The sequence below is a fragment of the Triplophysa rosa genome, unplaced genomic scaffold (genome assembly GCF_024868665.1).
Source record: "Triplophysa rosa unplaced genomic scaffold, Trosa_1v2 scaffold7_ERROPOS2916172, whole genome shotgun sequence".
In the NCBI taxonomy this organism is placed as follows: Eukaryota; Metazoa; Chordata; class Actinopteri; order Cypriniformes; family Nemacheilidae; genus Triplophysa; species Triplophysa rosa.
Window position 1 is genome coordinate 52,421 of NW_026634816.1, and position 24,192 is coordinate 76,612.

Below are 24,192 nucleotides of genomic sequence, written 5' to 3' on the forward strand. Positions count from 1 at the left end.
ATATGGAGAAAATCACAAATATCTCTTCTGATTTGTCACTCAAGTTGTTTGATGATTTCCTTTGTTAATTCTAATAAGGTAACAGAGAGTGTGATTGGTCTCTCTCTCTCTCTCTCTCTCTCTCTCTCTCTCTCTCTCTCTCTCTCTCTCTCTCTCTGTAGGGGGGTTGTAATGATCCAGTATGTTCAGTCTATGAGGGAACAGTGGAGAACTTTACACGGACTTCTCATTATTCTCAATCAGACTGTGTGTACAGTAGAGGATTATGGAGATCTGTCTCACACTCACTTTACTGTCCTCTGTAGTAATGACCATCACTGCTGGTAAGTACACACTTCGAAACAAAATAAATACTATGCATTAAAACTAAACAGTTGATACTTATAAATCTTAAATGAAACATTTATTTTTCTCTAATATGTTTTTTTAACCCTGTTTCACATGTATCAGATGTGAATGTGAGGTTGGTGAATGGTGGCAGTCCTTGTGCTGGTCGAGTGGAGGTTCTTCATGATGGTCAGTGGGGAACAGTGTGCGGTGATGTTGGTTGGGATCTGACAGATGCTGCAGTGGTGTGTAGAGAGCTGGGCTGTGGAGATTCTGTTGGTGTTGCTTACTTTGGACCAGGATCAGGACAGATCTGGATGGATGATATTGACTGTATCGGATCAGAGTCTACACTAAAGAACTGTAGTACAAAAGGATGGGGTGTTAATGCCTGTGGTCATATGTATGATGCTGGAGTCATCTGTTCAGGTTAGCTTCTGCAAATATTATCCTGTTATTACATGAATAATATTAAATGACTAATACTAATACAATAATTATTTTGTCAAACGAAATTCAAATAGTTTGAATGGTTACAATAATTATGTAGCTACCAGTATTTTACGTTTTTATTGATATTAACATTCAAAAATCTTTACATTTGTAAAATAACAATAAACATATTAGGTACATTTAAGGACCTTCTTGCACTATTAGTCTTCTCAGCTCTGCTGCATACTTTTCATTTTGTACAGAATTAGGCATAGCTGAATTTAAGAGTGCTCTACCGACATATAAATAAAAAAAACGGTATTGTTTTACCGATTTGACAATAACTTCACATTTACTCTGTTATGTTGTGTTATTCTAAAGTGTTAGATCAGTGAAGTATACAGTCCTGTTCTTGAAAGTGAAAGCTTTCATTTTATATATGAATCTATTTTCTTGAGTTTGTGTGATATAAATATGAAATCAAATATGATTTATGATTTTATGTTATTTTGTGTAACATAAATGCAAAACTGATGGGACAAGTAAGAAAGCTGAGGTTCTAAGCTTTTGAAAGATACCTATGTCTAGTTTTGGTAATGCAATATTAGGCCCACCCATGTGTCTGCGGCGGTGGGAGGAGGTGGGAGTCAAGAAACATTTACATATGTTTTTTTAATGTTTGTTTATGATCTGTTGTTATTTATTCAAAACCAGGTCACAAAGTTCCTAGACTTGTTAATGGATCTCATTTGTGCTCTGGGAGAGTAGAGATGTATTTTGGAGGAAGATGGGGTACAGTGTGTGATGCTGCGTTTGATGATCAGGATGCAGAGGTTGTGTGTAGAGAGCTGAACTGTGGGGTTCCTGTACAGCGGCTGGGAGCAGATGCTTTTGGTGAAGGAGAGGGACCCGTGTGGACACAAGACATTCAGTGTAGAGGAAATGAATCACACACTTCATTCTGTTTAATATCACCTTCACACAAACACAACTGCTCCAGTGATGATACAGTAGGATTAATATGTTCTGGTTAAGTATCTTTTATTTAAATATATTTTAAGGAATATAGAACATACTTTAAAAGTTAAGGTTATATTTATATTTGTCTTGGTTTTATGTTCAGGTTACACTGACCTCAGACTGGTGAACGGCTCTGATTTCTGTTCTGGTCGAGTTGAGCGTCAGTATTTCACCGAGTGGGGCACAGTGTGTGATGGGTGCATGAATATGAGAGCTGCCAGTGTTGTCTGCAGACAGATGAATTGTGGGATTGCTGTGTCTGTTGTGGGAGTGGACTGGTTTGGAGAGGGATCTGGTGAAATCTGGGCTGATGTGTTTGATTGTCAGGGGAATGAAACACAACTCTCACAATGTTCAATCTCTTCATGGAGTCGAGCTGAATACTCTCATGAACAAGATGTTGGAGTCATTTGTTCTAGTGAGTCAACTTCACTCTCTCAATAACACGATGAGAATGTAAGACATATAATTAATATCTAATATGTTCTCAGATTCCTCTCTGGCTCTTCATGATGGTGGTGTGAGGTTGTCTGGAGAGAGAGACTGTGAGGGGGAGCTGGAAGTTTACATTGATCAGGTCTGGAGGAGAGTTCTGCTGGACTCATGGAGTGTCACTGAATCCTCTGTGGTCTGCAGACAGCTGGGCTGTGGCTCTGTGCTGAACTTCTCTGGCTCCTCTTCATCCAGCGCTGAACACAGTCATGAGTGTGTGATGGGCTTCAAGTGCTCTGGGACTGAACATCATCTGAGGAACTGCAGCAGCTCTCCACAAACTCTCAACTGCAGCTCCACACAACACCTGTCAATCACCTGCCTTGGTCAGAATGACAGAATTTACTGTAATTTTCAAACTAAATGATTCTTATATATTTACTGTTTCTCTTTCTGTGTCTCAGGTGAGAGGTGGATCAGGTTGGTGGGTTCTGGTGGAGATTGTGTAGGGAGGCTGGAGGTTTTTCACAAAGGCTCATGGGGGACAGTGTGTGATGACTCCTGGGATATTAAAGATGCTCATGTGGTGTGCAGACAGCTGCAGTGTGGAGTGGCTCTCAGTGGTCAGCCAGTACCAGCCTGGTTTGGTCCTGGTTCTGGACCCATATGGCTGGATGATGTGAACTGTGAGGGGAATGAGACGTCTCTGTGGAACTGCTCTTCACGGGTCTGGGGAGATCATGACTGTAAGCACAAGGAGGATGTAGGAGTCGTGTGCTCAGGTAAACACTAACCTGCAGTAATGTGGTACTATTATTTAGTACTATTTTCACTTTTTTTTAATTTTCCTTTTTATTGTAGCGTTTAAAGAGATCAGGTTAAGTGAAGGCTGTGAAGGGAATGTGGAGGTTTTCTACAATGGATCCTGGGGTAATGTTTGCTGGAATCAGATGAACAGAGACACAGCGAGTCTGATCTGTCAAGAGCTGAACTGTGGAAGATCTGCCAGTGAACCCAGTTCTTCAGATGGACTGAGGTCTTGGAATTGGTTGGATGAACTTAAATGTCGATCACATGACGCCACTGTATGGCAGTGTCCATCTTCATCCTGGGCACCGAACGACTGTAGTGAAGGTGAAGCGGCTAAAATTAACTGCTCTGGTAAGAGAACATTTCAATTGTCTTGTTTTTATGTTTTATTATTAATATTATTTTTGGGCGTAATACGTTAATTAAGGGTCTAATTTAAAGAGATTTGATAAATTTGATTCCCTAATGCTACTTCCATTATTGTATTAAATCATATTATAATATTATAATTACATCCTCTGACATATTTTTAAAATTACTAGTGACTGTAATTGTTCTCTCTCTTCAGGGAAGGTGATTCATGAAGATCCTCGGAGTCGTCTGACATGTTTTACCTCACCATCACCTCACCACAGACGATGTTCAAGTATGTTTATATAAAAAACTAAAATATTTAAAGATTAAAAATATCTGTATATGTAATTCACATGCAAATATGAGTGTGTTGTTGTAAATGCTGTGTGATGTGTGTGATGTAGGTCATGTTCCTCTCAGACTGCGTGGAGGTAAAGGCAGGTGTTCTGGGAGGCTGGAGGTGTATCATAACTCTGAGTGGGGTTCAGTCTGTGATGATCTGTGGGACATCAGAGATGCTCAGGTGGTCTGCAGGCAGCTGGGTTGTGGAGCAGCATTGAGTGCTGATGGGAATGAAGCGTTTGGTGCTGGTGAAGGTGTTGTGTGGCTGAACAGAGTCGAGTGCAGAGGGACTGAGATTCACCTGTGGGACTGTCCTCACGTCCTGAATAAACACACTGACTGCTCACACAAAGAACATGTTGAACTCATCTGTGCAGGTGAGAACAAAACACTGAGTGATGAATGGATAATAATTCCAGCAGTTTATTTAATGTGTGTGTTTTGTTTTACCATGCACAGATTTGTCTGTGTCCACCACTGCTACAACAACAACAACAACTCAATCTCAGACTAACAAGAGCCCAGTGACTTCTCAAACTCCTCCAGCAGCGTCTCTCTTCATTCCTCCAGTGGTTGTGATTGTTCTGGGAGTTTTGCTCTTACTGCTCTTAGTGCCGCTGCTGATACTGATTCAACACAACAGAGTGATGAGGAGAGGTACACACATCCACACATCACATACAAGAACACATCTGACTTATTGAACTACCTCAGACATCAACATCAATCTTACTAGAGTCTTGTTCAGTGTGTCATCAGTCATGTGTGATGAACTGACAGCAGGTTTGTGTGTTTTACACTCACAGCTCTCTCTAAGAGGAGACACTGGACTCAGACTGAAGCAGTTTATGAAGAGATTGAGCACAGACACAAACACAAACACTTTAGTCAGAGAGGTGAGTCTTCATGTTTATAATGTGTTGAAGGTTATATATGTACATGTATTAATTGTTATTCTGTCTTAATAAAACAAATCTGATGTGTAATTTTTAAAGCTAGTGTCTCTTGTCAGTGTCATGTTTGTGAAGTGTGTAATTCAGTGAAGTTTATGAGTTGTCTGTGAGTTTGTATTGAGTTGAATCTGTAGTTTAGAGTCTATCAGACAGCTGATGTTAGTTCTGTTAAACCTCCTGCTTCAAACCACAGAATTCCTCTCACAAAACCACAGAGCTGCAGGTGCATGTTTACAGGTGTGTGTGTGTGTCTGTGTGTTTGTGTGCGTGCGTGCGTGTGTGTGTGTGCGTGCATGCGTGTGCGCGTGCGTGTGTGCGTGTGCGTGTGTCTGCGTGCATGTGTGTGTGTGTGTGTGTGTGTGTGTGTGTGTGCGTGTGCGTGTGTCTGCGTGCATGTGCGTGTGTGTGTATTTGTTGCTTGTTGTCTATATTTCAGGAATGCAGTGAGAAATGGTTTCATGTGAGGATGATTTGCAGAATAAAGTTTTAGGGTACTTACAGTATACTGTATGTGTATAAATAATGTTTTAATAAAATCTAAAGTTCTTTGAGGGCTAATAGAAAACATCATTAGCTCAGAACAAAAACCATGGAAATTAAAGTGTTTTTTAATTGAGTGATTAGTTCAACAGATATTCTTGTTTTAACACATGTGCTCTGTGATCCAGTTTTAGTTTTACGATCAGAACGTTTTAACTGTTTAACAGGGAGTCTCATTTCCGAAGATCTGCATTCTGGGTGTGAAGATGCTGATGACTCTCTCTCAGGTTAGAGCACAAAAGTAAATATTTACATTTTGACTAATTAACTAAAATCATTTAACAATCCTTTAAATTCTTTGCAAGTATTTAAACAATACAATTAATAAAGCTGAACTTACCTTTTGCCCTTTATAGCAAAAGAGCACAACACTGAATATTATGATGGTGTTACCAATGACAGTGACCTAAATGGTGAGTGACTTTGTCGGCTAATGACAGGATTTACTTGCCATTATTTTACCTCAGGAGATAACTCTGATATTTAACTATGGTTTTATTTATTTGATTTATAGTATTAAGACTATTACAGTAATATGTTCGATTTATTGGCTTAACATTAGAATTATTATTTTGTATGTTTACTTTCAGAGAATTATGATGATGTCATCATTTTTGGAAAAAATAACTCAAGCTTTAATGGGTGAGCTGCATTTTATAATCTGACTTTACACATGTACTCCGTAATCAAATATCTCTTAAGTAAAATTGGATCCTTAAAATAAGTCAAGTATAACAAACTGATTTTCTTTATATGTGTATCAGAGAAGGCTCATGAAGAGTATGATGATGTGGAACATATCAGTGCATATGTAAGAAACCTGTTATCTTATGATTACCTTTTAATTTTTGTTAAAAAGTGTTTAGTCTGCCAATTGTATTTTTGGAGATTTTATTACAAAATTACAAAACACACAAAGTAATACAGGAATATGAAATGTGAACAAGAAATAGATTCGAAAATTATTGGACAGAATTATTTGGCTAAAAGACAAACACCAGCACAGGAAAATATGACAGTTTTTTATAAAAAAATGCATAGAAAATCAAAAGCTCACAGGAAATATAGTCTAAATATAGTGGCTACTGTTTGAAAGTAATATTACAATTAAAATATTACAAAACTTAATATTTTGTAGCCATTATCCTGGGTCTTGACTCTAAGCTTTGTGTATTCTTTGTTGGTTTAAATAACCTAATTTAACACGAATAAGATTTTGTTTTTAATAACAGAGTGGAGGAGCCAACCAAATGAGGGGCAAGGGAGGGGGTTTGTGACCCAATAAGCAGAACCAATGCCTCTGTTCATTAAATAATAATAAAGTTACTGGAGGTCAGAGGAGTTTGAGTTTTCGTATATTGCTTCAGTACTTGGAAATGCATTTATTGTGTTTTTGTGATATTTTTAAATCTTTCTTCGGTGGCAGATTTTTTGTATTCATTGTTAGCCTATTTTTAAAGCAATAATAATGCTCTTTTGTGAAACTATTAAATAATCATATATTTCACTGGTTTTGTAATTTGGAGTTGGAGAGAGATCGGAGTAAAAATAATCTTAATTTGTGTTGTATTATCTAAAGGCTGGAACACTACACAATTTTTAAAAATCTGAACAGATTTAAAAAAAACTAGACATCACTTGCAGACTTGCAGAGAAAAACTGGGCTTCTCAATACGTGATAAAATCTGCAGACCATGGCGCCGACTTTCTGCAACAACACCAGACTGAAAATCTGGGCAAAAATCTGAGCAAAAGTCTTGTAGTGTATTCAGCCTTTAATCTCATTTTATACTGATTTCAAAGTTTGTAATAAAATACTGATAAATAATGTAATTTAGAATTAACCTTATTAATGGTCAACGAAAAAGGCAGCGGCAGTGTGTGCCTGTGTCTTTAGGATATTGCAACATCTAGAAATTCTTCTCAAAATTATCAAAATGCTGTCGCTTGGATATATACAATTTTGTTTCTTACTATTTTGTTTGTTATAATAATGATACAATACAAATGCCAATAGAAAGACATTTATTTGTTCTCTTGTATAACTTGGATTTGTGTAATATCAAACTTTTCATTAAAGATTACATTTATTATTGAAATAATTTGCTTCTTATTGAATGCTGTGCCCTCAGTTTCATTAATAATGTTAATTATGTTAGTTACTTGCTCATCTACTCACTCTTTGTACACTTGCACTACATCAGGAGATAAGAGCAGAAGCAGATTTTGTATAAAATAGCCTACTAAAAGTAAAAAAAGATGAATAAAAGCAGGGAAAACAACTTGTTTTCTCTTGATTAATGTGTGTATTACAGCTATCTTCTGCAGGAATTATATATTGGTTTATAAAATGGTTGTCGCAGATTAAGTGTGGAAATTATTATTGACATAATGAGCATGTAGTCTCTGCCTAGTTTTATTAATTCTTTAAGGTCTGAGGTATTCCTTATCCTTCTTTTTAAAGAAAGTGCCCCTCTCTGTAATTGTAAACAATGCTCACAGAGCATGAATACATTTTTAACATGCTGTTTATTTTAAATCTTTGTCTTTACAATAATTAAACCAAATATTAAAAAATGTATTTCATTCATGTTTGTACTGTATCCAACTATTAACTAATGAATAATTTCTATAACTGAACTAAAGGTTCTATAAACTCAAAGCATTTTAAACTCATTAAGCAGTTATTAATGTGATTAATGTTTGTATTTATATACTGTACCTGCATGGACTTTGATTTGATCTAGCCTTTAATTCAAATGTAACAGCCCAGTGAAGTGTTCATATGAGGAGAAGGAGGAGTCGTGTTTATCAGTGCTGACTTATTTTAATAAATATGGTAAAAATCAGTAAAGCTCCTGTGATTTGTCACTGAATGTCTTTGTTGATTTCCTCTCTTCTCTCTAATAAGGTAACAGAGTCTTTGATTGGTTTGCTGTTGTTTGGCGGTTGTGTAGCATCTCTACATCTCTTCATGCATCTGTCAGAAAGTTAAGTAGACTGTGTGAAGAGCTGAGAAAGATGGAGGGCTGTCTAACAATCATTCTTCTGTCCTCTATAGTTAGGTTCACCACAGCTGGTATGTTTGTATGCAATCAAGAATATGTTTGTGTTATTTTTTATTTATAGTTTTATAAATGATTATTTTTATTTTTTGGTTATTTTAATGTTTGCAGTGCATTTATTTACAAGTATTGCTTAGTTTAATGTTCATTTTTTTCTTCCTCTGTGTTACTGTTTGTTGTTCTTCCTCTTCTTTCATTACATTATTTTTATGTATACAGGCAGATTCAGGCTGGTTGGTGGCAGTAATTCTTGTGCTGGTAGGGTAGAGATATATTATAATGGAGAATGGGGAACCGTGTGTGCTGATTATTGGGACTTAAGAGGTGCATCAGTGTTGTGCAGAGATCTGGGCTGTGACGGTAATTTAGGTACAATGCATCTTGCTCGCTTTGGACCGGGATCAGGAAAAATCTGGACGTATAATGTGCAATGTAGTGGATCCGAATCCACACCAATGGAATGCAGAGGAATGCTAATGGAAGCAAAAAATTGTAATCACAATGAAGATCCTGGAATTATCTGTTCAGGTATATTATTTAAAAATATGACATCATTACAGTATTAACTTCTGGATGTGTGTGCCGTTAAAAGATTGAAAAAAATATATAATAATATTGATTGCTAAAAATAAATAAATTGTAATTATTTGTAAGAAACATTGGGTAACACTTTACACTATATAAGGTTCTATTTGTTAACAGTATAGTTGACTTGTAATATGTGAACATTTCCTAATACAATTTCAAAATTAAATGTTGAATCAGTACACAGTGCACTAACATGAACAATAGTTTTTTTTTTCAGGACTGACATTAGCAAATTTTAAAAAGTGCCATAAAACGATATTGCTTATTGTTATAGCTAATGCATTTACTAATAAAACCCCATTGTGAAGCATTACTAAATACTGCTAACACTTTCGCAATAGAAATGTGTGTTTGTGTGAATATTTAGTTTCATTAAGTAATATCCTGTAATGGTAGGAGTCAGGCTGGTTGGAGGTTCTCGTTGTTCTGGAAGAGTAGAGGTGCCTCATGGAAATACCTGGAAGTCAGTGTGTGATGCTGCGTTTGATGATCAGGATGCAGAGGTTGTGTGTAGAGAGATGGGCTGTGGACCTCCTGTACAGCTGCTGGGAGCAGATGCTTTTGGTGAAGGAGAGGGACCCGTTTGGACACAAGACATTCAATGTAGAGGAAACGAATATCAGTTTGATCTTTGTCCAACATCACCTTCAAACATCAATTGTTCCCATGAAAATGATGTTGGCATTGTATGTGCCGGTAGGTAAACATATAGTAAATTACTTTAAATGGTAAAATGTTACTGTAAAGTTTCATTTGTTAACATGAATAAATGCAATAGGTATCATTAAGTAACAATAACCAGGAATTTTCACAGTGTTTATTAATCTACTGTAGGTTAATTTGTAGATATCGCCCACTTCATCGTTAACCCTATTAAACCTGAGGTGTAATATTTATTTACGGAGCTGAATTCGTTTGACCATAACTTTTTAACCATTTGCGCTATCATGAAAATTCAAATTGCTCATGAAAATACACAATTTGCGCTACCACACAGTGCAAGAATGTTACCGTAAAAAAATATAATTTTTGCTTCAGGTTTTAAAGTGTTAAATTGTTCATATACTTATTATTAACTATCTAAAAACATTTAATTAAAATTAATTAAAACTTAGCCAAGGTTAAATAATTTTGCAGAAATATTTTATTTGTAATTATTTTGTTTCTCCATCGTCTAATGTTAACTTGTAAAATATTTAAACATAAAGCATAAAAGCATCTGTATTATGTGCTAAATTTAATTCTACATTTCTTTTTGTGTTCTGCTGTACTTATTTTAGAAACAGTGAGATTAGTAGATGGTGGCAGTCGCTGTGCTGGTCGAGTGGAGGTTCTTCATGATGGTCAGTGGGGAACAGTGAGTCATGATGGTTGGGATCTGACAGATGCTGCAGTGGTGTGTAGAGAGCTGGGCTGTGGAGAGGCTGTAGAAGCACCAACACATGCTTATTTTGGGGAAGGTAAAGGGCCAGTCTGGAGTAATAATGTACGCTGCACTGGACAAGAGCCTGCACTGATACACTGTGAAACAAACAGATGGCGGATACAGAGTGGTAATCATGCAAATGATGTTGGGATCATCTGCTCTGGTAAGATCTTCTACACTTATGACAACCGTTTTGCATTAGTTGCCTCTCATAGAACTTACATTATACTGTAAATACAATCCTCTCCACATTCCTTTTCACTCCCTTTTTCAAATCGCTCCTTGAATATTTTAAATAAGACATTATAATTACTGAATGACTTAAACATTTATAATTTACAAGGTTTATAAGTATATCTCTTGAAATATCAATTAGCAAATTCATTAAAACAATTACATTTACATTTATTCATTTGGCAGACGCTTTTATCCAAAGCGACTTACAAGTAGGAGAGTATATAAACATTTTGTCAACACACTAAACAGTAGGCCTACCGTTAGTTTACAAGGCCATTCTACTAGGAGGATTAAAGCTGGAGTAAGCAAAGGAGAGAATGAACAATATATATATATATTTCTATTTTTTGACAGACATAAAAGGCTAAAACATATTTCTCTTTCAATTGAAGCAATCAGACTGGTTGGAAGTTCTCACTGTTCTGGGAGAGTAGAGATGCATCGTGGAGACATCTGGATGTCAGTGTGTGATGCTGCGTTTGATGATCAGGATGCAGAGGTTGTGTGTAGAGAGCTGAACTGTGGGGTTCCTGTACAGCGGCTGGGAGCAGATGCTTTTGGTGAAGGAGAGGGACCCGTGTGGACACAAGACATTCAATGTAGAGGAAATGAGTCTCAATTATTATTTTGTCCACAACACTTCACAAAGTCTTCAAAAGTCTTCAACTGTTCTCATGACAATGATGTGGGACTGATTTGCTCTGGTTAAGTATAAATATTTAACTTTCTCATTTGATTTATTATATACAAATAAATGAGCTGCAATTTCTCCCTCATAAGATGATATTTCTCTGTTCAGGTTACACAGCACTCAGACTTGTGAACGGTCCTGATTTCTGTTCTGGTCGAGTTGAGCGTCAGTATTTCACCGAGTGGGGCACAGTGTGTGATGGGTGCATGAATATGAGAGCTGCCAGTGTTGTCTGCAGACAGATGAATTGTGGGATTGCTGTGTCTGTTGTGGGAGTGGACTGGTTTGGAGAGGGATCTGGTGAAATCTGGGCTGATGTGTTTGATTGTCAGGGGAATGAAACACAACTCTCACAATGTTCAATCTCTTCATGGAGTCGAGCTGAATACTCTCATGAACAAGATGTTGGAGTCATTTGTTCTAGTGAGTCAACTTCACTCTCTCAATAACACGATGAGAATGTGAGACATATAATTAATATCTAATATGTTCTCAGATTCCTCTCTGGCTCTTCATGATGGTGGTGTGAGGTTGTCTGGAGAGAGAGACTGTGAGGGGGAGCTGGAAGTTTACATTGATCAGGTCTGGAGGAGAGTTCTGCTGGACTCATGGAGTGTCACTGAATCCTCTGTGGTCTGCAGACAGCTGGGCTGTGGCTCTGTGCTGAACTTCTCTGGCTCCTCTTCATCCAGCGCTGAACACAGTCATGAGTGTGTGATGGGCTTCAAGTGCTCTGGGACTGAACATCATCTGAGGAACTGCAGCAGCTCTCCACAAACTCTCAACTGCAGCTCCACACAACACCTGTCAATCACCTGCCTTGGTCAGAATGACAGATCCATCAGGTTGGTGGGTTCTGGTGGAGATTGTGCAGGGAGGCTGGAGGTTTTTCACAAAGGCTCATGGGGGACAGTGTGTGATGACTCCTGGGATATTAAAGATGCTCATGTGGTGTGCAGACAGCTGCAGTGTGGAGTGGCTCTCAGTGATCAGCCAGTACCAGCCTGGTTTGGTCCTGGTTCTGGACTCATATGGCTGGATGATGTGAACTGTGAGGGGAATGAGACGTCTCTGTGGAACTGCTCTTCACGGGTCTGGGGAGATCATGACTGTAAACACAAGGAGGATGTAGGAGTCGTGTGCTCAGGTAAACACTAACCTGTAGTAATGTGGTAATTGTGAGTAAATATATTATTATTAGATATATAACGATTTGTACTTTATCAGTCTGCGGTTGATTCTAATTTAATTTTTAATCTAGAGTTTAAAGAGCTCAGGTTAAGTGAAGGCTGTGAAGGGAATGTGGAGGTTTTCTACAATGGATCCTGGGGTAATGTTTGCTACAATCAGATGAACAGAAACACAGCGAGTCTGATCTGTCAAGAGCTCAACTGTGGAAGATCTGTCGGTGAACCCAGTTATTCAGATGGACTGAGGTCTCAAAATTGGTTGAATGAACTGAAATGTCGATCACATGATTCCACCTTATGGCAGTGTCCATCTTCACCCTGGGCACCGAACGACTGCAATGAAGATGAAGTGGCCAAAATTACCTGCTCAGGTGTGATCCCATTTAAAAACTGCCTGGTGATTTTTTTCAAAAATACTTTTGTGTGCAGTGTATTATATTAAACCAACTAAGAGTCCAATTGGTAGGATGTAAAAGTATTTTTGAATTTCAAATGTTCTGTTTAGTGGTGAACTTAATTTTACTATTTTATAATCTCAGAGAAGGAGATTCATGAAGTTCCTCGGAGTCGTCTGAAATGTTCTACCTCACCATCTCCTCACCAGAGACAATGTTCGAGTATGTGTAGATGATAAACAAATATTTTAAATTGTTGTTATTATTATTATTTAAATATTTTTTTATTATTCAAAAATTTCAAATTTGTTCTATGTATTTTTTTCTGTATTCCACATTCACATCCCACTGTAAGTTTTAGTGGGTATGTGTTGTTGTAAATGCTGTGTGATGTGTGTGATGTAGGTCATGTTCCTCTCAGACTGAGTGGAGGTAAAGGCAGGTGTTCTGGGAGGCTGGAGGTGTATCATAACTCTGAGTGGGGTTCAGTCTGTGATGATCTGTGGGACATCAGAGATGCTCAGGTGGTCTGCAGGCAGCTGGGTTGTGGAGCAGCATTGAGTGCTGATGGGAATGAAGCGTTTGGTGCTGGTGAAGGTGTTGTGTGGCTGAACAGAGTCGAGTGCAGAGGGACTGAGATTCACCTGTGGGACTGTCCTCACGTCCTGAATAACCACACTGACTGCTCACGCAAAGAACGCGTTAGACTCATCTGTGCAGGTGAGAACAAAACACTGAGTGATGAATGGATAATAATTTCAGCAGTTTCTTTAATGTTTGTGTTTTTCTATTGACAGATTTGTCTGTGTCCACAACAACAACAGCTTCTCCTTCAGTTTCTCAGACTAGCAGGAGAGCAGTGCCATCAACAACAGTGACTCCTCCTCAAACTCCTCCAGCAGCGTCTCTCTTCATTCCCCCAGTGGTTGTGATTGTTCTGGGAGTTTTGCTCTTACTGCTCTTAGTGCCGCTGCTGATACTGATTCAACACAACAGAGTGATGAGGAGAGGTACAGGTTATATATTTTTTACTGTATCATCAGTCATGTGTGATCAACTGACAGCAGGTTTGTGTGTTTTACACTCACAGCTCTCTCTAAGAGGAGACACGTGGCTAAGACTGAGGCAGTTTATGAAGAGATTGATCACAGACACACAAACAGACACAAACACTTCACACAGAGAGGTAAGTCAGTATCCTAATATGTGTGTATAGCTTATACTGTATGTGTGTGTTTGCAGTTATCTCAGTCCATTAAATATCATTAAACTGTACATTGCCACTCAGTTTGACCAATTAAATTCATGAATATGACATAACCGTTGTATCCGCCGGTATATCCGCTCACCTGATTTTTTGTTTTGGTTTCATTAACACACAAGCTCTAAGATCAGAGGAAATGAGGTTCAGGTTGTATGTTATAATGTTCTCCTTCACAACAGGGAGTCTCATCTCTGAAAAACAGCATTCTGAAGATGCTGATGAATCTTTCTCAGGTTAGAAGATGGACGTATCTACTATATTTAAAACTTGACGTTAAGTAATTTGATTCACAAACTTAATTAAGAAAAATGCTAAGCAAAATTCACAAATTCTACTCCTGAAGGTAATGCAATAAATCCTATAATTGATACAGTTTAAGAGAATCACGTACCCTTTCATTTTTTTTTACAAAAGAATGTGACAATGAAGTTACTAACAGCAGCGGAATTAAAGGTAAGTGACCTCTTTAACTTTCACATGATTTCAATAATAGTAGATTAAAACAAATGCAAGAACATGTTTACATTATGTTTTCATTGCGCTTTGAAGGAGAACAGACAGGAAACTCAGGATACTATAATGATGTCAACACTGATGGACTGACCGTAGATCATGAAACAGGTATAGTTCTGTTTTTAGCAACAATCTATTTAAACCCATATACAGTATTAAGATGAAATATAGACAATATATTTTTTGGATGTATGGCTTATGGTTTTATATTTTAATGTGTGTAGCAGATGCTTCAGAACATTATGATGACGTTGTCATTATTAGACAGAACGTTCAAGGTATAAATGGTGAGTTGAACTACTTATGTGTCTATGGCTATTGAATGTGCAGTTATTTAAGGTCACTCCTCATGGATTTATCACGTGTCATTAATTAATCTAAGACAGTTAGAGAAAGACAAGGTACAATTAAAAGTACAATGTCATATATTTGTTTGTCTTTTTTTTCATATGTGTATCAGAGGAAGATCAGGAGTATGATGATGTGAAGAACATCAGTGCAAGGTAAATAAATTATTGACTAAACTAAATTATTGACTAAATTGAGCAATTACAACTGTATGTAAATAAATTTGCTTTTGTTCTTAACAGACAATGAGAATATGGGGGAGGAGTCTAATAAAGGGGGAGGGTTTGCCACTTCCCATGTTCATAAAATCAACTCTCTGACATTACAGTGATCTTATATTTTTACCAAATCTTCATTGCTTTGTTCTTCTTACATATCAAATGTTCTGTTACCAAGAATTATATGCAAAAATCTTTACTATATGGCTTATAATACACTTGTAACTTTAGCATATCAGCTTTTTTTAGTACTTTCAGTGCGCTTTGCTCAAATTTTGGAGCTCATTTACAACAAATAATATTCATAATCAAGAATGTTACAAATAATGTATACCCATCTAAATGGCACAGTTTATGTAAGATGGGCATCTCAACCTTTGTGTGCATTAAAAATTGTTTGCATAATCGTGAATCAGTTACTATTTTACACTTACTAACAGTCTGTATTAAAAGTGCATTTGTTTGAAAATCTGTGATTAAATTTACTTTAATCAGAAAGTACACGCTATTTGAATTCTATGATTTTAAGCAACATTAGAAAACCGGAAATGAACAACATTACGTGCTCCATATACCACCTACAGTATAGCATCAGTAATTTGAAGTAATTGTTTTCTGTATGACTTTATCAGTCTCTCACATCTTCGGTGGAATGTTGTCCCACTCTTCTTTACAATGTTGCTTCCGTTCATTGAGATTTGTGGGCATTTGTTTACGCACAGCTTTTCTAATGTCCCTGTCACAGCAGATTGGACTGGTTCAGGTCTGGACTTTGCCATTGCAACACCTTGATAGTTGTCTTTCCAGTCATTCCATTAAAGACTTACTAGTGTGCTTGGAAGTATCTTGCTTTCTCTCATCTGTCCAAAGTACATTGTTTCAGAAGTCTTGGGGTTTGTTTAGATGTAACTTTTCAAACCTAAACCACGCTGCCATGTTCCTTTTAACACGTCCTTATGTGTTGTATAATTTTTCAAGTCTGGTAACTGCTTAATTTTGGGATTGAAATAATGCCATTTAGTGCAAGGTAAACAATGTGTGTGCATGTGTGTGTGTGCATCTTTGGAATATATCAAACTGTAAAAAAAATTGTTATGAAAGCACCATACAAATACAAATTGTCAAAAATGAATTACAATATTTGATCAGTTATTTAACTTTGATTTGATTTGTGTAATATGAAATGTTCTCCTGTTTGCTTCAACCATTGTAGGGTTTTCACCAGTATTTTGTTTGACTCCGTTTCATTAGTAATCTGTAATTTACTCATCTATTCAACTAAAAACAACTCTATAGCATTAAATGTGGTCCAGTGGAGGATTCAGATTTTCTGAGCTCGTAAATAGACCCCACAAAATTCTGTTTTTATAAAAAAATACATACTCTATATACATACATATATATATATATATATATAATATATACTATATATTACAAATTAACTAATAATTATATCATTAATATATACATACAGTGCTGTGAAAAAGTATTTGCCCCCTTCCGGAGTTTTTGATTTTTGCATATTTGTCATGCTTAAATGATTCAGATCATCAAACAAATTTTAATATTTCTCAAAGAAAAGTAAATACAAAATACAGTTTTTAAATTATGGTTTTATTTATTAAGGGAAAAACCAATCCAAACATTTCTGACCTTATGTGAAAAAGTAATTGCCCCCTTGGTAAATCATGAATTAACTGTGATGAATTGAATAACTGAGTTAAATTTCACTAGCCACACTCAAGCCTAATTACTGCCAGACCTGTTGAATCAAGAACTCACTGAAGTAGAACCTGTCTGACAAACTGAAGTGTAGTCTAAAAGATCTCAAATAGCAACACATCAGCTCTACCAGAAAATCCTAAAAGAGAATGTCTGGCCAATGGACAATGATTCAAAACACACCAGCAAGTCCACCTCTGAATGGCTAAAAAAAATAAAAATAAAGGTTTTGGAGTGGCCTAGTCAAAGTTTGGACTTCAATCCAGTTGAACTGCTGTGGCATGACCTTAAAAAGGCTGTTAATGCTCGAAGACCCTCCAATGTGGCTGAATTAAAACAATTCTGCAAAGAAGAGTGGGCCAAAAGTCCTCCACAGCCATGTGAAAGACTCATTGCGAGCTATCGCTAACGCTTGATTGCAGTTGTTGCCGCCAAGGGTGGCACAGCTATTAGGTTTAGAGGGCAAATAATCACATAAGGTCAGAAATGTTTGGATAGTTTTTTCCCTTAATAAATAAAACCATAATTTATAAACTGCATTTTGTATTTACTCTGGTTTTCTTTGTGTAATATTAAAAATCAGGAAGGGGCAAATATACACACACACATACACATACATATTATACATACATACAACCTCTGTTGTTACCGACTTCCTCTTCAGTAATCAGGAAGATTTTTAGCTATTTTATATCACAGTTGTTTTTACTGCCACTCTCAGGATCAAATGAGTATAGCATGAGTACAGCCATGTGTACTGTGGCCAAAAGTATAGGCAATGATGCAAATGTTGTGTTGCACAGTTTAAAAAAAAAAAAAAAAAAAAAGCTGTTGTGGTGTTCATTCACATTGTTTATAGATTATTATGCAGAGTGATCAGATGTATTTTAAATATTTGCTAAGTGTCAATCCCACTTAGAGGACCATAGGTTAATAGTCAAAATGTGGATAAGCAGCCCACAAATTTTAATAAACTCAGAGCACTAATAACGCAAGAAACGTTCACCATCAGTCAGGATTTGGCCCAGAAGCTAATATCCAGCATGCCAGTGAAATACAGACTCTGTGATACAGAGGTAATGAAAAACAAGGCTCAACACTGTAAATATAGACTCTTTGCATATTATGTTTTTGCCAATAAACGCCTTTAAAACCTAAGATATGCTAACTTAAGATATCCAGTGTATAGCATAGAAACATGTGGCAAAATAATCTACAAATACAGAAGCAGCAAACTTTGCAAAACACAAAATTTATGTCACTCACTGCCAATACTTTTGGCCACGACTTTACACACACCTCAGCAGCATTCCTTTAGTATACTAGAATAATTGACTCTGTTGTTAATGTTTATACTTTATTCTCCTTTTTAAAGAGAGTGCCCAATTCTGTAATCGTGTACTGGTTTTACAGAGACCATGAATATGTTTATATATATATATATATGTTTGTTTAATGTGTGTATTTACAATCACTGAACAGAAAATTAAAAAAAAAATTGTATCCTGATGTATTTTTCTGTATCTAACTAAACTATATATTCTGTGAACTCATTAGTTATCAATGTTTGTATTGTTATATCTGCAGGTGCTGGCCTTTGAAGTCAGTATAACTAGAATGTTCCCTGTCACCAAAACCAGTTTCCTGTTAGCTGTGTTATTTGTCACTCCTTAAATTCAAATGTAACAGCAGTGAAGTGTTCATATGAGGTGAAGGAGGAGTCGTGTTTATCGGTGCTGACGTATTTTAATAAATATGGTAAAAATCAGTAAAGCTCCTGTGATTTGTCACTGAATGTCTTTGTTGATTTCCTCTCTTCTCTCTAATAAGGTAACAGAGTCTTTGATTGGCTTGCTGTTGTTTGGCGGTTGTGTAGCATCTCTACATCTCTTCATGCATCTGTCAGCAGACTTTGTGAAGAGTTGAAGAAGATGAAGATCTGTCTAACACTCATTCTTCTGTCCTCTATAGCCAGATTATCCACAGCTGGTATGTTTGTACACATTCAAGATACTTATATTCATATATAAATTATAGTAACTAAATATGTCTTAGTCTTATAAATCGGTCATGAAATATCCTACAGTTCCACTTAATATAAATGTTTTGCCTGCTCTAATGGTTATTTTTTTCTCTTGGTCCTTGTTACTTTCTGTCTGTTTTTCTCTCTTCTGTCACTATGTACATTTGATATACATTATTTTATATATTGTGTACAGGTAGAGTGAAACTGGTTGGTGGCAGTAATTCTTGTGCTGGTAGGGTGGAGGTTTATTATAAAGGAGAATGGGGAACAGTGTGTGATGATTATTGGGACTTAACCGCAGCATCAGTGTTGTGCAGAGAGCTGGGCTGTGACAGTAATTTAGATACAGTACATCTTGCGTATTTTGGACCGGGATCAGGAAAAATCTGGAAGGATAATGTAGAATGTAGTGGATCAGAGACCACAATACTGAGCTGCAGTTCAAAAAAACTGGGTGATCATAATTGTAAACACAATGAAGATGCCGGAGTTATCTGTTCAGGTATGTTATTTCCTTTACTTTCAGAAATCTTTAGGACATTAAATTATTTACAGTATGTGTGTGTGTGTGTACCAGTGCAATAGTTTTTATGCAATAGAAACCAATCGAATAGTTTGTGTGTGTGTGTGTGTGTGTGTGTGTGTGTGTGTGTGTGTGTGTGTGTGTGTGTGTGTGTGTGTGTGTATGTGTGTGTGTGTGTGCCTTGATGTGTGGGAAGGGTAAACCCTACGTTATGGGGACAAAATGTCCCCACAAAGATGGCAATATCCAAAACCCTTGTCCTTGTGGGGACATTTTTTTGTCCCCATGAGGAAACAAGCTTATAAATCATACAGAATTCACTGTTTTGAAAATCTAAAAGAGCAGACAGTTTTGTATGATTGTTAGGGTTAGGGGGTGGGTTAGGGAATATGATATACAGTTTGTACACTATAAAAACTATTGCATCTATGGAATGTCCCCATAAAACTTGGAAACCCAGCATGTGTGTGTGTGTGTGTGTGTGTGTGTGTGTGTGCGTGTGCGTGCGTGTGCGTGCGTGTGTGTGTGCGTGCGTGTGCGTGTGTGCGCGTGTGCGTGCATGTGTGTGTGTGTGGTTGTTTATTTTACATAATGTTAGGAGTCAGGCTGGTTGGAGGTTCTCGCTGTTCTGGGAGAGTAGAGATGCCTCATGGAAACACCTGGATGTCAGTGTGTGATGCTGCGTTTGATGATCAGGATGCAGAGGTTGTGTGTAGAGAGATGGGCTGTGGACCTCCTGTACAGCGGCTGGGAGCAGATGCTTTTGGTAAAGGAGAGGGACCCGTGTGGACACAAAAGATTTCATGTAAAGGAAATGAATATCAATTTGCTCTTTGTCCAGCATCACCTTCACGCATCAATTGTTCCCATGAAAATGATGTTGGCATTGTATGTGCCGGTAGGTAAACATGAATTACTTTGACCTTAACTAGTAAAATGTTAAACCTGACAAATAATGTTATTTAGTATACAAAAAATAATTAAAATGTTACACAAGCAAACCACAGATGCATCTGTATTATAGTGCTAAAGTATTCTACATTTCTTTCTTTTTTCTGTACTCTGTCTTTCAGAAACACTGAGATTAGGTGGTACCAGTCGTTGTGCTGGTCGAGTGGAGGTTCTTCATGATGGTCAGTGGGGAACAGTGAGTCATGATGGTTGGGATCTGGAAGATGCTGCAGTGGTGTGTAGAGAGCTAAATTGTGGAGATGCTTTAGAAGCACCAACACATGCCCGTTTTGGACAAGGGAAAGGGCCAATCTGGATTAATAATGTACTGTGCTCTGGATCAGAATCTGCACTGACAAACTGCCAATCAAATAAATGGCTTAAAAATGGTAGAAAACATGCTAATGATGCTGGAGTCATCTGCTCTGGTAAGATCTACACTTATGACAACAGTGTTCTTCAATTTAAATATGCTATGTAAATACAATTCTCTCCACTACTCCTAGAATTGTACAATTAAGACATCATAATGTTAAACAATTTGTCATTTTCAAAATGTGTTTAATTGAAGCTGTCAAACTGGTTGGAGGTTCTCGCTGTACTGGGAGAGTAGAGATGCCTCATGGAGACACCTGGATGTCAGTGTGTGATGCTGCGTTTGATGATCAGGATGCAGAGGTTGTGTGTAGAGAGCTGAACTGTGGGGTTCCTGTACAGCGGCTGAGAGCAGATGCTTTTGGTGAAGGAGAGGGACCCGTGTGGACACAAGACATTCAATGCACTCATGAAGAGTCTTATATTTCACTGTGTCCATTATCACCTTCTCCTAAAGACAACTGCACCCATGAGAATGATGTGGGACTGAAATGTTCTGGTAATAATGGAATATTCACTGAAATCACATTTAACAAGTCTAAAAACAGCTTTGTTTCACAAGTTTATACTGCTTTTCTAATATCTACATTTTTTGTCCAGGCTACACTGACCTCAGACTGGTGAACGGCTCTGATATCTGTTCTGGTCGAGTTGAGCGTCAGTATTTCACCGAGTGGGGCACAGTGTGTGATGGGTGCATGAATATGAGAGCTGCCAGTGTTGTCTGCAGACAGATGAATTGTGGGATTGCTGTGTCTGTTGTGGGAGTGGACTGGTTTGGAGAGGGATCTGGTGAAATCTGGGCTGATGTGTTTGATTGTCAGGGGAATGAAACACAACTCTCACAATGTTCAATCTCTTCATGGAGTCGAGCTGAATACTCTCATGAACAAGATGTTGGAGTCATTTGTTCTAGTGAGTCAACTTCACTCTCTCAATAACACGATGAGAATGTAAGACATATAATTAATATCTAATATGTTCTCAGATTCCTCTCTGGCTCTTCATGATGGTGGTGTGAGGTTGTCTGGAGAGAGAGACTGTGAGGGGGAGCTGGAAGTTTACATTGATCAGGTCTGGAGGAGAGTTCTGCTGGACTCATGGAGTGTCACTGAATCCTCTGTGGTCTGCAGACAGCTGGGCTGTGGCTCTGTGCTGAACTTCTCTGGCTCCTCTTCATCCAGCGCTGAACACAGTCATGAGTGTGTGATGGGCTTCAAGTGCTCTGGGACTGAACATCATCTGAGGAACTGCAGCAGCTCTCCACAAACTCTCAACTGCAGCTCCACACAACACCTGTCAATCACCTGCCTTGGTCAGAATGACAGAATTTACTGTAATTTTCAAACTAAATGATTCTTATATATTTACTGTTTCTCTTTCTGTGTCTCAGGTGAGAGGTGGATCAGGTTGGTGGGTTCTGGTGGAGATTGTGTAGGGAGGCTGGAGGTTTTTCACAAAGGCTCATGGGGGACAGTGTGTGATGACTCCTGGGATATTAAAGATGCTCATGTGGTGTGCAGACAGCTGCAGTGTGGAGTGGCTCTCAGTGATCAGCCAGTACCAGCCTGGTTTGGTCCTGGTTCTGGACTCATATGGCTGGATGATGTGAACTGTGAGGGGAATGAGACGTCTCTGTGGAACTGCTCTTCACGGGTCTGGGGAGATCATGACTGTAACCACAAGGAGGATGTAGGAGTCGTGTGTTCAGGTAAACACTAACCTGTAGTAATGTTGATGGGTGTTGTTAAAAAAGATTTTTATTGGTAAAAGAACATCCAGTATAAATATATTCAGAATGATTTATTTTTGTACTTGCATTGTGTATTGTGACAGCTGAATTTCTTTTCAATCTAGAGTTTAAAGAGATCAGGTTAAGTGAAGGCTGTGAAGGGAATGTGGAGGTTTTCTACAATGGATCCTGGGGTAATGTGTGCTGGAATCAGATGAACAGAGACACAGCGAGTCTGATCTGTCAAGAGCTCAACTGTGGAAGATCTGGTGTTCTGTCTGCTTCTACATCAAGAGTGTCATCAGCTCATAACTGGCTGGATAATGTTGAATGTCGACCACATGACTCAAATATATGGCAGTGTATATCTTCCCCGTGGGGAGAGAATGACTGCAGTCAAAATGAGGTGGCTCATATCACATGCTCTGGTAAGATTGAAATTCAAACAACTGTCTCTATTAATTAAATAAATAACACAATGTAACAATTTTTATTTGAAGTTGTATTTCGCTTTAATTTTTACTGTTTCTTCAAACATTTATACATTTCAGTATTTTTACTTGTACGCATAAATTGGGTAAGGTACTGGCATAACACTGAGCTCAAAACAACAGTTTAATATAACAGTTACTAAAAATGAGTCGTCCAACACTTCAGAAGCGTACATTTGATAGTTTTTGTCTTTTTTGACTAATACTGTCCTCACGAAGCAAGTTCCAGATGTAGTTACCCATCATCACTTCTTCCCACCTTCCCTGTGATACAGAAATTTCTAGAATTTTCTGACCGTCATAATTGAAAAAAAATTTAAATAGGTGAAAATTTGTAGTTTTTGTTTATTTGCAATATACCGTCCGATATATGGTAATTAATGATATAAGCTCAAAATTTACTTGAGCTGAATATACACTAAAACATTGATGCTGTTAAAATAAATATTACCACAATTAGTAGGCTATCATAGAATTGTACAAGAACTATAAAAAGGTCGGGTGAAACAAAAATGTGTTACACTGTGTTATGTGTCTGATTGGTTTGTAAGAACACAAAGCTAAAATTCCGTTCAGTGTTTTGATTTTGATCATGATTTTATATTTTATAATATATTTATATTATGATCTCAGAGAAGGTGGTTCGTGAACTTCCTCGGAGTCGTCTGACATGTTCTACCTCACCATCTCCTCACCAGATACAATGTTCAAGTATGTTGAAAAAAATATATGAAAATAGGTTTTAATGATTACAGCTGTAAGTGTTTTTCTTAATTCATTATTAATAAAAAAAATATTTGTTCTCTCTATTTGTATTTATGAATAGTTAAAATTTTATATGAATTTGTTGTTGTGTAAATGATCTTTGTGATGTGTGTGATGTAGGTCATGTTCCTCTCAGACTGAGTGGAGGTAAAGGCAGGTGTTCTGGGAGGCTGGAGGTGTATCATAACTCTGAGTGGGGTTCAGTCTGTGATGATCTGTGGGACATCAGAGATGCTCAGGTGGTCTGCAGGCAGCTGGGTTGTGGAGCAGCATTGAGTGCTGATGGGAATGAAGCGTTTGGTGCTGGTGAAGGTGTTGTGTGGCTGAACAGAGTCGAGTGCAGAGGGACTGAGATTCACCTGTGGGACTGTCCTCACGTCCTGAATAAACACACTGACTGCTCACACAAAGAACGTGTTGAACTCATCTGTGCAGGTGAGATGCTTTTGGTAAAGGAGAGGG

General features: G+C 37.6%; 2 protein-coding genes across 3 annotated transcripts; both read left to right on the forward strand.

The window, feature by feature from the left end:
• The first annotated feature begins 196 nt into the window (after positions 1 to 196).
• LOC130551248 (scavenger receptor cysteine-rich type 1 protein M130-like) lies at positions 197 to 7,258 on the forward strand. 2 transcript variants are annotated; one of them, XM_057328803.1, is made up of 16 exons: positions 197 to 323; positions 451 to 756; positions 1,474 to 1,788; positions 1,883 to 2,197; positions 2,271 to 2,597; positions 2,676 to 2,993; positions 3,073 to 3,372; positions 3,590 to 3,667; positions 3,780 to 4,094; positions 4,177 to 4,374; positions 4,524 to 4,613; positions 5,378 to 5,437; positions 5,567 to 5,623; positions 5,801 to 5,852; positions 5,975 to 6,021; positions 6,443 to 7,258. In XM_057328803.1, the coding sequence occupies exons 1-15, from the start codon at positions 266 to 268 to the stop codon at positions 5,985 to 5,987; spliced, it is 2,802 nt and encodes a 933-aa protein (XP_057184786.1). In that variant the 5' UTR covers positions 197 to 265; the 3' UTR covers positions 5,988 to 6,021; positions 6,443 to 7,258. The 2 variants fall into 2 exon arrangements, 1 of the variants encoding a protein (XP_057184786.1); XR_008962563.1 differs by lacking the exons at positions 5,975 to 6,021; positions 6,443 to 7,258 and having other exon boundaries at positions 5,378 to 5,451; positions 5,801 to 5,855.
• A 952-nt stretch (positions 7,259 to 8,210) lies between these two features.
• Positions 8,211 to 24,188, forward strand: LOC130551244 (scavenger receptor cysteine-rich type 1 protein M160-like; the record flags this gene model as incomplete). Its single annotated transcript, XM_057328798.1, has 28 exons — positions 8,211 to 8,289; positions 8,495 to 8,803; positions 9,260 to 9,559; positions 10,144 to 10,452; positions 10,919 to 11,230; positions 11,326 to 11,640; positions 11,714 to 12,364; positions 12,479 to 12,778; positions 12,947 to 13,024; positions 13,208 to 13,522; positions 13,600 to 13,812; positions 13,893 to 13,988; positions 14,246 to 14,299; positions 14,481 to 14,519; positions 14,616 to 14,687; positions 14,804 to 14,866; positions 15,040 to 15,082; positions 18,774 to 18,856; positions 19,087 to 19,395; positions 20,015 to 20,314; positions 20,490 to 20,795; positions 20,939 to 21,241; positions 21,343 to 21,657; positions 21,731 to 22,057; positions 22,136 to 22,453; positions 22,600 to 22,902; positions 23,599 to 23,676; positions 23,851 to 24,188. Coding segments are annotated over exons 1-28 (6,507 nt in total), but the record flags the coding sequence as incomplete, so codon positions are not given.
• Positions 24,189 to 24,192: the final 4 nt, after the last annotated feature.